Raw genomic sequence first — 17249 nt, 5'->3', positions numbered from 1 at the left:
TCAACAATATTTTTTAGATTTTATTAAAAAAAATAATGAAATAAATAATCTCAAATATGGATCTGAAGTAGGCAGACTTCATTTGTCTGCAACCTGTGGGTATCGGATCCGACCTCGGATCCGAGCCGGCATTTCAAAAGCTTAGGCTCCGAGCTCCTAGCTCCTCCCTCTACCCATAACCCCTTGCCAATCCCTGACTGACCTCAGATTTCGTTTGCCGCTTTCAAGTTGCGACGGATTCCTTGAGCTCCTAGTGCAGATAAGTTTTCTGACAGAAAAATTTTGAAAAACTTTAACTTTTTTAATTTAATTAGTTAGAAGTGTTTGTGTTAGGCTTTCCTCTCTCTATCTTTTTAATTTTTTTCTCGGGTTTTGCGTAGTTTGTGTGTGTGTGTGTTTTTAGGCCTGTTAGGGCTTAACATGTCTGAAGCCCATAAGGCAGTATTCTCTAAATGTACCGAGTGTGGCCATAAGCTGTCCCCAGCGGATGGCCACACTCGGTGCGTTAAATGCTTGGGGGTTGAACACCTGTCATCTGGTTGTACCATTTGTGCAGGGTTCAACCCCCGAGCTTTGAGGGAGCGGAGGTCGAAGCTGGTTCTGGCGGGACTTCTCCCTCCAGATACCTCTTCGGCTTCTGCCCCTTCTACACAGCAAACAGTTGCTGTGGGCTCTCCTCCACCGGCTGGGACTCAACCTCCCTCAAAAATGCTGGAGGAGAGAGAGTCTTCTAGGGAGCGAGAAAAGGAGGAGAGGCACAGGGAGAGGCACCACAAACGGAGAGCTGAAACTTCTAGTTCGGCTCCTCCATCCAAGCGGGCCTCTCCTGTGCCTTCTAGCTTCCCTCCTCCTCGGCTTCACTCCCCTCGGTTCTCTCCTGGGCCCGAGGAGGAGGAGGCTAGCCCTTCAACGAGGTCCCCAAGGCGGCTCTCTAGATCCGCTTCGGTGGCCTCGACCAGATCCACCTTCTCCATGAGTGAAGCAGACATGGACCGGATGATGAGGAAATTCATCCAGGCCCAAATGCAAATGGGAGTGCTCCTAGCGCCCCCCCATCCGGGAGGGGCTTCGACCCCTTTTTTCACCCCTTTAGCTCCTTCTCCGACCCACACCATGGGTTCGGAGCTGTCGGCGCCGGGCAGAGTTGGATCCGGGGGTGGGTCGGATCCGATAGGTCGGCGCACCTCGGATCCGTCGCATCCCTTGAGTGCTTCGGGTACTTCGGACCCGACCTCTCGGAGCCGAGGACCGAGCCTCGGATCCGAGGGAGCTGGTGTGTCTTCAGCTCCATCTAGGTCGGAGCACACCGGTCTCTCGGATCCGACGGTCTCGGCTCCGGCTCCGATCCGTGCGTCGGATCCGAGTGGGGGTCGGCTCTCAGGGTTTAGAGAAGCTGGCTCCCCCTCGGCCTTCGACGTAGTGGAAAGGGCACTGTTGAGGACTTCCGGACCCCTGGTCCCTGCCATGGCTCCATCCCGCGCTCCCTTGCAGTTGGGCCAGGCCCCCACCAGCCGGTCCCAGGGACAGCCCGCCTCGATGTCCCAAGTAGTTCCCTTGGAACATCCAGCTGCGGAAGAGTACTCCTCGGACAGCCCCCCCGAAGAAGTACCTCGGAAGCGTAAGTGCAAAAGGAGGCACATGGACTCCCCCGAGTCCGTTACCGAAGACACAGACCTGGATGAAGGGGAAGGCTCCCCAAGATCACCCCCTGAGGACGTCTCATTTGGAGACATTATGGAAATGTTGAGGATCGGGGGGGGTGGTCTGCTCCCAAGGCCTCCTCAGACGAGTCTGTGTTCTTGGAGGCATTCGAGGCGGGCCCTTCTACCTCTTGGGTGTCCCCTCCTGCCGATCCTCTGGTGGACCTTATATCCATCAGAGCGTGGAAGGATCCGGACACCGTTGAGCCTGTTCCCAAGCGTCATGACCGTATCCTTTCCCCTCCGGCGGACCGCACTCACTGGAGCAAAGGCCCCCCCAGTAGATGCCATGATGTTGGCTGCAGCCACTAAGAGGGAATTGGCCCAGGAGAGTCCCTCTATGCATCCTCCGGGCAAGGAGTCCCGCTCGATGGATCGCATTGGGAAGCGAGTTTTCAGTTCAGCAACCTTCTCTTTGAGAGCGCTGAACTACATGGCACACGTCATCAGGATGCAGCGGGATCTGATTAAAGAATACGCTGCATCTCCCCCAGAGTCCATGTCGGGTGAGGATAAGCAGGTATACTCCACCCGAATGGCCACTCTTAGAGCAGTTTCTAATACATCTATGCGGCTGCTTTCTCACGCTACCGAGGGAGCCGCTAGAGCCAGCGGAGCAGGCCTAGTCATGAGGCGGCAGGCCTGGCTCCGCCACTGTGATTTCACAGAGCCCTTCAAGGCGACTTTCGCGAATGCCCCCTTCGATGGTTCTGCCTTGTTTGGCAAAACTGTTCGCGAAACATTAGTCCAGAGCGAGAAGGACGGGAAGATGCTGTCTGCCGTCGGAGTCCGCTTCTCAGCTCCCCAGAGGTCCTTCTCGAAGAACCAAAAGGGACAGAAGATGATGTGGTTCCGGAAGTCGCAGTAGTCCCAACCTGCTCCGGATAACCAGTCCTTCCGTGGCAGAGGAGGATGGGGAGGTCGCTGTCCTAGAGGCAGGGGGGCTCCTAGCAACTTTGGGTCCAGAGATCCTTTCTCTGATAGACCCACGCAGCAGCCCTGAAGGGTTGCCCGACTGTCCGTCTCTGGAGGCAGTCGGGGGGCGTTTTTCGAGGCACTTAACTTCTTGGGAGTCCATCACAACAGACCGTTGGGTGCTTCGCGTGATATCCAGAGGTTATACAATTCCCCTTTTCAGAGTTCCCAGATCTCGCAGCCTCCCAGATGTTCCACCCGACCAAAGGGAGGCAGCAGCTATCGAAATCGGACAGCTGCTAGAAAAAAGAGCTATCCAGTGCGTCCCCCCAGATCAAACCGGGTCAGGGTTTTACTCCAGGTTCTTTTTAGTGCCAAAGAAAACGGGGTCTTAAGACCGATCTTAGATCTTTCCCTGCTGAACCTGTCAGTAACCAAGCAAAAGTTCCGGATGGTCACCCTTCAATCTATACTCCCCCTCTTGAGGGAGAACGACTGGATGTGCTCCATCGACCTCGAGGACGCGTACTACCACATTCGCATGGACAGACGGTCCAGGAGGTTTCTTCGCTTCCGGCTGGGAGCCAGTCATTATCAGTTCAGGGTCCTTCCCTTTGGTCTCACCTCAGCCCCCAGGGTGTTCACCAAGGTTCTAGCGGCCCACCTGAGGCTCCAGGGATTACAGGTCTTTCTGTACCTGGACGACTGGCTCCTAACGGCATCATCAAGGCATCTTCTGTGCTCAGCCAGGGACTACTTCCTGCGTATAGCCCCAAGGCTGGGCATCACTGTCAACTGGGAGAAATCTTTACTGCACCCCACACAAGTTATAGATTTCATAGGAGGAAGACTAAACACCAGGTCAATGCGAGCCTTCCTCACCCCAGACAGAATTTCCAACCTGAAGTGTCATGTCGCAGCGGTCCTGCAACCATTTCCGACAGCAGCTTCGGTCCTGAGGGCCCTAGGTTCGATGGCGGCAGCTATCCCGCTTCTTATTCATGCGCGCCTACGCATGAGGGTTCTTCAATGGACCCTTCAAGTTCAGTGGTCCTCTCTCAACACTCCGATAGCGGTCAGCAAAGCATGCAAGGATTCCCTTCTTTGGTGGCTTCTATCTCCGGAGCCTCTGACAGGGAGACCTTTTTGTGCAGCATTTCCCCGAGCCACAGTGACCACGGACGCTTCTTGCCTCGGGTGGGGGGGGCATTCTGCGGGGAAGATTGTCCAAGGCACGTGGAACTCCACAGAGACTTCGTTGCATATAAACGTCCTGGAAATGAGGGCGGTGCTTCTAGCGTTGCAAGCACTTCACCACGTTCTTCCTTCAGGGACTATTGCGATTCAGACAGACAACATGTCGGTAGTCTGGTACATCAACAAACAAGGAGGAACCAGGTCCTATCCCCTTTGTCGAGAGGCCATGAGAGTCTGGGAATGGGCAATTTCCACCAAACGCTTTCTTGTAGCAATGCACATTCCGGGAAAATCCAACATCCTTGCGGACAAACTCAGTCGCACCATTCTTTCCCCTCACGAGTGGTCTCTCAATCCTCAGGTAGTGAAGAAGATTTTTGCCGTTTGGGGGCAACCCTGTTGCGATCTTTTTGCCTCTCACTCAAATGCCAAATGCGAGAATTTCTTCGCTCTGCTTCCCCCACCAGGGGAATTCCCGAGAGACGCGCTGGTGCATGCTTGGCCTCCCGGTCTCCTTTATGCCTACCCTCCACTACCTCTAATGCAGAGGCTTCTGCAGAAAGCCAACAGTTTGGGGAGCAGAATGATTCTCATTGCCCCGTTCTGGCCTCGTCAACCCTGGTTCCCCTTTGTATGGTCTCACAAAGTGAATCCACCCTGGATTCTGGATCCGATTCCGGATCTCATCTCCCATCCTCTGGGAATTTCGGTCCCCAATCTACGCACCCTGAAATTGACAGCTTGGCTGCTCCAGTTCCATCCTTGATTAGGACTCCCGGTATCTCGTCACCGGTCAAGGCCATTCTAGTGGCAGCTCATAAACCTTCCACTAGGCAGGTTTATCGGAGTAAATGGAAGAGATTCTCTATTTGGGCGGTCCAGAAAAGTTTGGATCCTTTTTCAGCACCTATGTCGGCAGTGCTGGATTTTTTAACAGACCTCTTTCATCAAGGGGCAAGTTCTTCCACGATTAAGGTACAATTGGCAGCCATCTCTCATTATCACATTGGTCATGAGACAGCTCCCCTCATGACGGCGAAATTGTGCAAAACCTTTCTTAAAGGGATTTTTTTGTTGAGGCCTCCAGTCAAAGACATTGTACCACCTTGGGACCTATCTTTAGTTCTGCAAGCCCTTACTGCTCCTCCCTTCGAGCCTGCAGCGTCTACAGACCTGAAGTACCTTTCCTGGAAGACTGCCTTCTTAGTAGCTATCACTTCAGCCAGAAGAGTGTCTGAACATCAGGCTTTATGCGTCAAGCCACCTTACCTTTCCTTCTTTCCAGATAGGGTGTGCCTCAGGACCAATCCATCTTTTCTTCCAAAGGTCGCTTCAGAATCTAATATCAACCAATCAATCAACTTACCTGTGTTTTTTCCCAAGTACTCAAACAAAGGAGAATACAAACTGCATTCCTTGGATGTTCATAGACAATTACGATTTTATATTCACAGAACAGCTGGTCACAGGCAATCAGATCAGCTGTTCGTCTCCTTTGCTAAATTTGCTTTGGGTAAAGCAGTTTCTAAAGTCACACTATCGAGGTGGATTGCTAATTGTATTCTGCAGGCTTATGACACTTCAGGTAGACCTGCTCCTCAGAGGGTTACGGCTCATTCTACTAGGGCAGTCTCCACGTCAGCCGCCTTAAGTCCCGTGTGTCATTGGATGATATCTGCGGCAGCCACTTGGGCCTCACCTCATACCTTTATTTCTCATTATAAGGTGGATGTTGTTTCCAGAGGAAGAGCATCCTTTGGCTCAGCGGTGCTCAAACATCCTTCCATGACGGCCCAAGATTCAGGTAGCTGGGGACTCTGTCCCACAGGTTGCAGACAAATGAAGTCTGCCTACTTCAGATTTAGAAGTTATGTACTCACCATAACGTTCCATCTGAGTAGGTGACGTCATTTGGATGTAACCGCCCTCCATCCCCCTGAACTTTATACAGCGAGTATTTTTTTGCTTTGTTCAGTTACTGTTGTCAGTATTATATAGGCAAACTCAATCTGAGGTCAGTCAGGGATTGGCAAGGGGTTATGGGTAGAGGGAGGAGCTAGGAGCTCGGAGCCTAAGCTTTTGAAATGCCGGCTCGGATCCGAGGTCGGATCCGATACCCACAGGTTGCATCCAAATGAAGTCACCTACTCAGATGGAACGTTATGGTGAGTACATAACTTCTAATTTTAACTCAGGGACATTTGTCTGACATTGAGTATCCACAATGATGTTTGCTTGCTTTAGTCTTGACTTGTGTGTGTGCTTTTTAATTTACTTGTGTTTAAAAAGCACATTTGTTTGTATTAAAACACAAGCCTGGATCTCTCAGTCTTCCACACATTTTCTTAGTTTGTCAATTCTTGTATCTGGCACAGACTAGATATCTAAGACTCATCAAGGTAAATTGAAATGTGGCACACCTTTAACAAACTTTGAAATTCTGTATATGCAGAAAACCTTCAAAAGGTTAAACATTTTATTCCTTTGGCTTTGTTGTTGTGTCTTTCGGCTTTTCCTGGTTAGGGGTCGCCGCAGCAGAACTCCGGTCCGCTAATGATTGGCAGTAGATTTTTTACATGCCGAGGTGCCAGCTCTGACGCACAACCTTCAACGAAGGTACGCCCATTCACGCACATCTCCACAAAGAAGATGCTGTAGCTGAGAATCGAACAGGACAACGTCTTACTGTGAGGTGACAACGATACCGCAGCACCACCACTGCATGATCAGATATTTATTAGACTGGTCATCCATAAGCATTTGTTGATAATCATGGTTCTTGTGTTGTAAAGCATGGCTCTCACTATTAAAAATAAATTAAATATAAATAAAACAGACCTCTTGTCTCCCCTGTTAGTACACTAACATCTTCCACTTAAAATGTTCATAGGTAAGTATTAGGCTAGCTGCCCTTGTGGGCCATTTCAAGACTAGCCAGTTTCCTTTTCTGTGCTCAAATGAACCTATTCTATTGTTAGGTTGTGCTTGCCCATCCCATGGTTGATAATTATATATTATGCATTACTGCAGCAGCAGAGGTTAAAGCTGCATTGGCCAAGGCCAAGAACACAGCTTCCATGGGACCCAATAATATTCCTGACTGTGTTCTGCATGAAGTACAAAGTGAACTGGCAACACACATCTGAATGGCCCTGTTCAATCACAGCCTCACCTCAGTATTTGTCCCTAGCAAATGGCGCACTGCTACAGTCATTCCTCTCCATAAAGGGGGAGCAACTGCAGACCCTGGGAATTATCGCCCCATTAGCCTGACGAGTCTGATATGTAAGGCTATGGAGTTGCATCATCATGGACCTAATTAACAAGGATACAAGGAATCTCCAAACTCTAGATCCCACACAATTTGGCTTTGTGAAAGGTAGATCATGCCTACTCAACCTGGTTGACTACATTCAGACAGTCACCAGTCCAAGGATGAGGGCAAGGTGGTTCATACAGCCTACCTCGATCTGGCCAAGGCCTTTGATACCATTCCCCACTCAGGAATTATAGATAAACTCACCACACTAGGCATCAACCCATATATCATTAGGTGGGTTGCAAATTGGCTCACAGATAGAACCCACAGTGTGAAAGTAGCGGACGCCAGGACAGACTGCCGACCAGTCACAAGTGGAGTCCCACAGGGTTCGGTTTTCGGTCTTCTCCTGTTTGGCATCTACTTCTCAGACATCCAGGCCAACACGGAGGAACTCTGGCTGACCAAGTTTGCAGATGACTACAGGCTGGGAGCCATTAACTCCTCAAGTGATGTGGGCGTCCTCCAGAAAGGCCTCACTGCGACCAATGACTGGTGTCAAAACCATGGCCTTAAGCTTAATGCCAAAAATATGTCGTCATCCTCTTTGGGAAAACTTAGTTCCCGCTAATTATCACATCGATGAGAACCCACTGAACATTGAAGGCATAGTAAGAGATCTGGAAAAACAGGTTGACAGCAACCTCTCCTTCGACCACCACATTGCCACTGTGGGCAGAAAATCCTTCTATTTGGCACATCTCATTACCAAGGACTTTTCATCCAGGAAGAAAGAGGTCATCATCTCTGTCTACTCTTTCCTCATTAGGCCAATCATCAAGTATAATGCCCTATTTAACATGTACCTCACAAGACACATGCAACAGCTGGAAAGGCCACAAAAGTACCTCACGGACAGACTCAAAAGATTCCAGCTATTCTCTGTCTCATATTGTCTATTACGAGGCGATCTCTGCTTGACTTACAAAGCCATGTCTGACCCAGCTCTGTTAGAAATGCTACATCTAAAGAAATCCCAATCCCTCGGCACCACATGCTCCAGAGACCTCAACGTCATTACCACTATCAACAGAACATGCTGGAGGGACAGGTTCACAACCCAGACTGCCCATGCTCTGGAATAGACTTCCCACACATGTCAAGCAGAGCACCTTGCTGGCCCTCTTCCAAGAGAAATCTTGATGAGTGGATGGGAAATAGAAAGTTCACTCCAGGGATCACTCCAGTGGTTCTACTTGATGGAGGCACTGTGAACTAATGTCGGGCAGCACACTGCCAAGGCAGTGCTATGGGTTAGGCTTGTAGATGCTCCAGGGCCATTAGCCTAGTACACAGCTATGACCTATGCCTAATGAGTATAACTAGGATCATACCATAGATAATATGAAGCAACCAATTTATGGGATAAAGCATTTAGGAGCTGCCTCTATCCATTAGTAATACAGGGGCAGTCATGGGTTTAATTATCCCCATCAATAGATCTAAGTTACACTTGAAAATGGACAGAGATAAACTTTGCTTTATGTGGACGGAGAGTCTGTTTCACAGCAGCGGTATCCTCTGTGAGCTATACCTGTTCCTCCTCTATAGTCTGTAATCATGTTACATGGCGTAGTCAGAGTGTCAACACTGTTTTAAAAATGTGTGATTATATTACCTGCTTGCTCAACTGGAGCCTGTAAACTGTGTGTAACCTGTAAACATTTTGTGATTTGTATGTTCTACCTTGGAGCTTTTCTACCTGGGCCTCCGCTGAAAATGGACATGTATCCAGTCAGACTATCCTGGTCAACAAATGTAAAATAAATAAATAACTAAATTAAATAAATAAATGTTGTAGAAGAGGTTTAGATATCTAGATTGTGCATTTCTGATACTATTTGACTTGCTGATGTGCAGTAAATCCATCAGTAATGGGTTGGAGGATGCCTTGTATGCCAGACAGATCACCTGTTAGCAGTCTGTAGGATACAGAGTATAGTGATACTGCTTTGGACAGTCCATGTAGGGCCTGTTGTTGGACTTGTATCCTTTTAGTAAGGTATCTCTGTCGGTGTTCAGTTGTTGCAAGTGTCTGTACAAATGCATACCAAAGGGGGAATTATTTTCAGTGGTTGGCCTATAAGGGCTGAGTAAAGAGGGAGAAAGACATCCGTAGATCAAGGCACAATCCCTTTGCTTATAAGCTGTGTGGTGTAGAAGACCTTGCTTACAATAATAGACACACATTGGTCAAAAGTTGTCACTGTCCACATAAGTTTCAACTCCCAAACAACTGTGTCAGCTCTTAGGAGGGTGTTGTCAGTGCGGTTATTGCCTGGTGTGGATGACTTCCCAAAGTATGCAGTGATGCATTTTTCTGCATTTAGTTTCAAGCCATGATTTTGACACCAGTTATTTTTTTGAGACAAATCTTCCTGCAGGATGGCTGTCATCTGAGAATTCAGTGACTGCTCCTAGCTTGCAGTCATCTGCAAACTTCTTCAGCAAGAGCCATTTGGTCTTGGCTTTTACTTCAGAAAACTAGATACCAAACAGGAGCGGTCCAAGTCCAGAATACTGGGGGGCTCCACTAGTGACTGCTCTCTCTGTGGCAGTAGCTTCCCCTGTTTTGATTGTCTGCATCCTGTTTGTGAGCCAGTTGGCAATCCAGCAGGTGACATAGGGGTTTATTCCTAGTTTATTTAGCTTTTTTTCTATGCCTGAGTGAGGAATTTTGTCCAAATCTGTGGCCAGGTTGAGGTATGTGACGTGTACTATTTTGCCTTTATCCATTGCTTTGATGACCTTTTCAAAAAAATCCACCAGATTTAGTAAGCATGACCTGCCCTTGATAAATCCAAACTGAGATGGGTGCAATGTGTGGATGTTCCCTGTGTCCTGCTAGATTAATTCCATGATTAGTCTTTCCATGGGTTTGCATATGAGGTTGGTCAGACATACAGGTCTGTAATTGCCTGGGTCTGTGGAAGGTCCTCCCTTATGCAGCTGAATGACTGTAGCTGTTCTGTTCACTTTGAACAAAACCTGCATGGAGGCTGAGACTGAACAGTGTTGTTAGGGGTGTGGCTGAGACTGAACAGTGTTGTTAGGGGTGTGGCTGAGACTGAACAGTGTTGTTAGGGGTGTGGCTAAATCTTGCTTCATGCTATTTAAGATGTATGTTCTGAAAAGCTATCAACAATTAATTTATCATCTCTGCACATGCTAATTATTAATTCTGGTTTCATAGAGACTCTTCAGGCTCAGCCCATTCTACATCTTTTACATAATGATCTTTCCTTTCAATATTCTTTTGATTTCTTCTTCTCTGTTAGTGTAAACTGCAAAATGAATAGTTCTGGGTCTGAAAAAGTATATATTAGACATTTACTGAATATGTCCACTTCTTCTTTATTCTGCCCAGCTTATCTGAATTTTGGCCACCTTCTTACCCAGCAACAATGTGCCATTATTTTTCATTATCATCACATGTAATGTTTCATTTTTTCCTTTGTAAGTAATTTTCACATAAACATTTATATTTTGTAGTGTTTTTCTGTGCAGTATCAGTTGGTTGAATAACTACTTCTCTGAATGTGAATTTCATTTTAGTTCTTTATAATGGCACTGCTACCAGTGTCAGCATTAGATTTAACAGTTTCCCCTTCCAGTTACATTTCTACCATGGATGAGGTAACTTAAATGTTTTTCCACACTCTCAAGGTAATGCTTTTTGTGTACTCTGTGATCTCTTCAATTGCATAAGCATTAGTGAGCAATATGCACTAAACTTCCTTTCTACCTTTTCTTGACATGCTTCGCAATCTCTGATATAAGCACCAAAATAAACCCAAGCTATTCTGGTCATTCGTAGAGAAAATATTACATTGTGGCCATACTGTCACACCCTGTCCCATTACTACTAATTGTAGTGATTCCACCTCCACTTAATTTAACACTCATTTTATCCAGAAAGTTTCCCCTGATGATGACCACCCCACTTCCCTCCAGTTTCCCCATACTCTTGAAAATCATACACATTCATTTAGTGTTCACACTGTCACAGCCTCATCTTTTGGAAAATTACTTAGTAAACTAAAACTAGCAACCCTAGCTCCTGATAAAATTCCCACCAAATGTCAAAACATTTCTGTAGATCCTTCTGTCTCTCCATTTTGATCATCTGGTCAATATCTGAAAACTGTGTCCTTCCATTTAGAAAAAGTCCTTCATAATACACCTTCACAAAGACAGATACATCAGCTGAACTACCAAACTATAATCTCATTGCAATCTTATCATATACCTTAAAAATTCTTGAGATGTGTATCTATACACAGCTTATGCAACATATAAGTAAGCATAACCTAAAGTAATCAAAACCACCAACAAACCAGTATGTCTGTGTGTTGAAAATAAGTAACAGAGCTAAAAAAAAACAAAACTAACATGCAAAAATGCAGAATCATAAGCCTTATTTTAATAACATTGAACATGTTTGTGTCTAATTCAATGAGACTTCATCAGAATTTACAAAGAATCAACTTTGAAGCATTTAAAAACCTTCAGAAAATGACTACGCTTCCACTAATCATGCAAAATGCAGTAGCCCAGCAACAGGTAAAGCATAAATATGTGATACTGTGTTTACAAACATGTTGTAAAACACTCGCATATTGCAAAATAATAAATGATCAAAGTAATAAGTAACCTTAAAATTCAGTTTGTTCCTACAATTGTGTATATTGTTTAAACAACCACTTATAATTTCACCAAGCATAGTCTTAATACTCTGGAGATTGAGATCTGGTTTTTAAGTCCCGGGGATTTTGTGCATTCAACTTGAGTTGCGCAACTAATTCCCTATATTTAAATCTACTCTTTCCATCCCGACCCTAGGTTTCCTTTTGACCATCTCCAATACAAAAAATAAAAATTTTTTAAAACCAATACAAATTCTGGAATGCTTTTACAAAGCATTATTTTCATTGCGTTTCTTAGTCATTAACATGTTCCATAATCTTATTCTTTAATTTCCTTTCTGTCTTTCCTATATAAAATCCTTCACATGTTAAACAAGATGCTAAATGCACAATTCCACTAGTCTCGCAATTATAGTACCCATTGCAACCAGTGGACCTCTCCTAACACTCATCCATAACAATTGTGCCATTCAAAATGTATTTACAAACTTAGCATTGTCCACGTTTAAATGTGCCATGTTGTTTTGTTTGAACTAAATGCCTTGTTCATGTTTTCTAGAATTTGTTTGACATTTTTGCCCTTACTAAAAACTGTCAAAGGTTCATCCCTAATCTGTCCTTCAAGTCCCCTCCAAATACCAATTTCCAATTCCTTCTGATCACCATTCTTAAAAGTATGACAAAATCAAGGCACTGCATTTATTTTCCCATTTAAACTGTTGTGTATGTCTCTATATGTACTGGTCTTATCAAGTAAAATTGGTTTAAAAGTTGCATGTCTCTTGTATAGTACTTTCACTCGATCCAGTAAACTCTTAGGATAACCATGATCCAAAAACATATTAAAAAGGTTGTCAGCCTCCAAAAAAACATTTTATCTTCTAAAGTTATTTTAGAGAACCTTATAAGTTGTCCCTTAACAATATTCTTTTAATGAAAAAAAAAAAATGACAGCTTTTATAGTGCAAGAAGGAGTTTGAAAACATGTCGTAAAAGATGTATTTTCTTCATTCATTGAAATGGAGACATCCGAAAAATCAATAGTTGTATCATGACTCCCATGAGTAAATTTAAAAAATATATATATATATATATTCGTTAATAAATCTCATAAATTCATCTAGTTCATTAAGCTTGCCTTTCCATAAAATAAATGACATCCAGAAATCTGTTATAAAATAAATATCTCTAAATTTTCAGATATGTTGTCTTTCCAGACTAAAAGGGCAGTATTGGCAGATCTGGGGGCACATGCTGCCCTATAGCAACTCAACCAACTGAGAAAAAAATTCATTCTTAAAGTAAAAAAAAATAATATTCAAAGTAATTTCCATAAAATGTATCGGATTCCTAACCTTTACGTTTGAAAAGCATTCCATTCCCCTTAAGAACTCTGGAAACCAATTAATACCTATGCCATTTGTATAACAGTGAATAAATTAATCATATTCACAGTTACAAAAATTAAGTTTGAATCAAGGAAAACACTACCCAAATTTCTCAGAATATGCCAGTCTTTCAAAATATGTTCTCCGTCTTCAAAGACCAGTTTCAATTTTTTGTCACATGCAAAGCAAATGGTTAAGTCTTAGAGCCTCCTTCTGTCACTATTGGCCTCAACGGAGGGGTCTACAGGATTCTTATGAATTTTTGGTGTTCCAAAGAAACTGGGAATGTATAGATGGGTAACCCTTAAACATTAATATAAATCCTTAGTCACAGATCCTTCCATCAAAATGTCAAATAAAAAACAATCAGTTTTAGAATAGTCCATATGAACCTCATTTTAGACACATTCTCATAAGCACAATCATCATGTAGCAAACCTCCTTTCCAAGGCCCAACCTTACTTAAGCAGCACCTAAACTTGTCTTTGCACTTAACTATCAGAACTATACTGTTATACTAATGTGCACCTCTCTTTGCTCTATGCTTTGTTTTCTGACTTACCTATTTGTGTTTATTTATTTATTAATAACTACATAAATCCATTTCTAAACAAAACCTACTTACAAAAACTTAAGACATTCAGGAAAAGTACAGAGCTTACGAGTGCAAAATAAGAAATCTTCTGAAAGAGTAGAATTAGTGTAAAGCAATTACAGACTGATAGTGCTGTTGTACAATATGCATCCCCAGTATCCTAAAAGTAACAGTAAAATATGTAACAGTACAATTATCAAAATGAATAATTTTGACCCATAAGCATGAGGGTGCACCTACCTGCAAGGTTTATTTGGTAAAAATGTACTGCAGCTGCATTTGACTTATGCATTTTAGAAAGCCTTAACATTTGCAGTGAATTTGCCAGTGGTAGGTGGATTAGTTAAGAGTTACAAAGTTTTGCACTAAAGGCCAATATGACTTCAGTACAGCATTCCAGTGTTCGCTGGTATGGTGGTTATAAGGAAGCAGGTTGTGTATGAAGTGACTGTAGTTTTAAAAACCTAGCTAGTAGCAAACAGTGCCTGATATTACATAGCCACCGGGTGTTTAGTGGAGTAAGGCAGGGAGTTGCTACAATAGGTACCGTGATCATGAAATATCAGAGCTGGTTTAAAGTAGTTTGAATCCTCTGCGTATGGGAATAGTTCTGTGCATGTACAGGTCAGTTTCCCCAGACTCTAGCATTCTGACCAGTAGAACTCACCTGGTGTAGCCGTCATCTGTACAGACTTCCCTGCTGCTCATGACAATATTTGAACAGTTTTATTGGGTGATTCCACTAACTTTTGTTGTATTTATTCCTGTCCAGTCTTGTCTTGTGACCTCTTTGGGATCACAGTGTATAGTGTCAAAAGTTTGTAAGTATACAAAATAAACTTGTGTCCCACTTTACATCTGGAAGAGCAGTATGTGTATGTCAGAGGTTCCACATCTCCAAATTTAGAATACAAGTTGTGTTACACAAGAAGGTCCCAGTCTTGGTGGGAATGACCGTTTTCCTCTTCTCTCAAGTTTCTGCCATTTAAAATTACCTCATGGTGGTTATTACTGCACTGAAAAATGCATTTGTTTTTTTTTTAATCTATAGGGAACTAACTGTACAGAAGGGAGATATTGTATATATCCACAAGCACGTTGACAAGAACTGGCTGGAAGGAGAACATCACGGGCGAGTGGGGATTGTTCCAGTTAGTTACATAGAGGTAAGAACACAGTAAACAGCAATGCCATTCAAGAATCATACACAACGGGTCTAGCAGACTCTAAAGTTCCAAGTAAATTGTTTAGAAAGTCACAGAATATTTATTTATTAGCCAGGTAATTGAAGCAGTGCAAGGACCCTTTCCTTCATTATGAAGGCCATTTGCAAGATAGAACATAAATTCATTTAAGCATTTAAATTTTAATAAGGGTCTGATGCCACTGAGCTCGTTGAAATAAGATGTGGTTATAAGTGAAAAGGGAAACATGTAAAAAGCATCATAATGTACTTAATTAGATGTTTTACTACAGACTTCTGAAAAGAGAGGATTTAGTATGTATTTAAAAGAGAAAGCTAATGCTGCTAAACAAAAGAAAAGCGCATAGAAAAAAAGCTGTAATTATATCATTAAAGAGGATGTCTCAACCGATTGGACTAATAGTGGTCGCATTCATTATAAGTAATGGAGAGTTCAGGCTTAAGAATCTGACCTCTTTGTAAGGAGGAAACATCCTAGAAATATATGCTGTGGATATCCTGGAATGTTAAGACTACATCCTTTTGGTTTCTTTTGTATATTCAAAGTTCAGATACTCGTGGCTCATTTGCTCACAGCTGAGTTTTCCTTTCTGTGTTTAGTTGCAAGAAACTTGAATACACTGACTGTCAGTAAATTTACTTTCTCCAAGTTTGTGTGGTGTCCGAGACGAAGTACATTTGTAGTTATAGTATGTGGATCAGAATGCCCACATTGGGGATGCAGAGAGGCTTGCTCCCATACAAAAAATACTATTAAACCTGACTGCCAGTTTCAAGCCTGCCTTGAACAGAGTAATTGGAAACGCATCAGTGGTGCTCAAATGGTTTGTGTTCAAGCTAAAATAGTAGACCCTGTCCTTATAACTTTTTCTTCAGTGTTTCTTTTCTCCTTAAATTTGTTTTCCTTTAACATGTATTTCAAAATTGCCTTATATTTTTTTGGCATTGTTTAGTAGGGGAGTCACGGGGAAGAAAAAGCTGAATCACATTGTGAATATTTGGCTGCTGTCTGCATTTGATACATCTGCTCAGCTAATGGCATCATGCAATGTTATGCAAAAGCATCACACTTGGCTGTGTCGTACAGCCTTCAGAAGGGATCGTACTGACACTACTGTAACAAAATGCTGTATGAGAGCTAACTCCACATTACCAAGCCATGCTTTCACAGAACTGCCTCAGTACAGTCTACCAAACACTGCTGTGTGAGAGCTAACTCCTTACTACCAAACAATGCCGTGTGAGAGCTAACTCCTTACTACCAAACACTGCCGTGTGAGAGCTAACTCCTTACTACCAAACACTGCCGTGTGAGAGCTAACTCCTTACTACCAAACACTGCCGTGTGAGAGCTAACTCCTTACTACCAAACACTGCCGTGAGAGCTAACTCCTTACTACCAAACACTGCCGTGTGAGAGCTAACTCCTTACTACCAAACACTGCCGTGTGAGAGCTAACTCCTTACTACCAAACACTGCCGTGTGAGAGCTAACTCCTTACTACCAAACACTGCCGTGTGAGAGCTAACTCCTTACTACCAAACACTGCCGTGTGAGAGCTAACTCCTTACTACCAAACACTGCCGTGTGAGAGCTAACTCCTTACTACCAAACACTGCCGTGTGAGAGCTAACTCCTTACTACCAAACACTGCCATGTGAGAGCTAACTCCTTGCTACCACACTGTGTGTGCTGTGTGAGAGCTAATTCCTTGCTACCAAACTGTGCCGTGTGGGAGCCAACTCCTTACTACCAAAATGTGTGTGCCATGTGAGAGCTAACTCCTTACTACCAAACTGTGCCGTGTGAGAGCTAACTCCATGCTACCAAACTGTGCTGTGTGAGAGCTAACTCCTTACTACCAAACTGTGCCATGTAAGCACTAACTCTATACTCCCAAACAATGCTGTGTAAGGGCTAACTCCATACTATCTTAAATACTGTGTATGGACTGTGTACTATGAGACAATGCTTTGTAAGTGTTAATGCTTGCTACCAAACAGTGCTTTGTAAGTGCTAACTCCATACTATCTTACAATGCTATGTAAGGGCTGTGTACTACCCAACAATGCTTTGTAAGGGCTAACTGTGTACTAACAAGCAATGTTGTGTAAGGGCTAACTGTGTATTACCAGACAATACTATGTAAGGGCTAACTCCGTACTACCAAACATTGCTGTGTAAAGGTTAACTCCCTAATGCCAGACAAAGCTAGCTCCTACAGTAAAAGCTGAAAACTGTGCTGCAGTGCCAGCTGCTTGAATTTATTTTATTATACTGTCTG

At 43.8% G+C, this 17249-nt stretch overlaps 1 protein-coding gene across 3 annotated transcripts in view; it reads left to right on the top strand.

Annotated features, from left to right (window-relative positions):
- Positions 1–17249, top strand: part of SORBS3 (sorbin and SH3 domain containing 3) — a 1673489-nt gene that overhangs the window by 1354009 nt on the left and 302231 nt on the right. For all 3 annotated transcript variants that reach the window (XM_044082929.1, XM_044082928.1, XM_044082927.1), the window contains one exon: positions 14812–14926. In XM_044082929.1, coding sequence (XP_043938864.1) covers positions 14812–14926 — 115 coding nt within the window. The remainder of the gene's footprint in view (positions 1–14811; positions 14927–17249) is intronic.

Source organism: Protopterus annectens, chromosome 9.part0, assembly GCF_019279795.1.
Source record: "Protopterus annectens isolate FY-2018-M chromosome 9.part0, PAN1.0, whole genome shotgun sequence".
NCBI lineage: Eukaryota > Metazoa > Chordata > Ceratodontiformes > Protopteridae > Protopterus > Protopterus annectens.
This window is presented reverse-complemented; position numbering and strand designations above follow the sequence as displayed.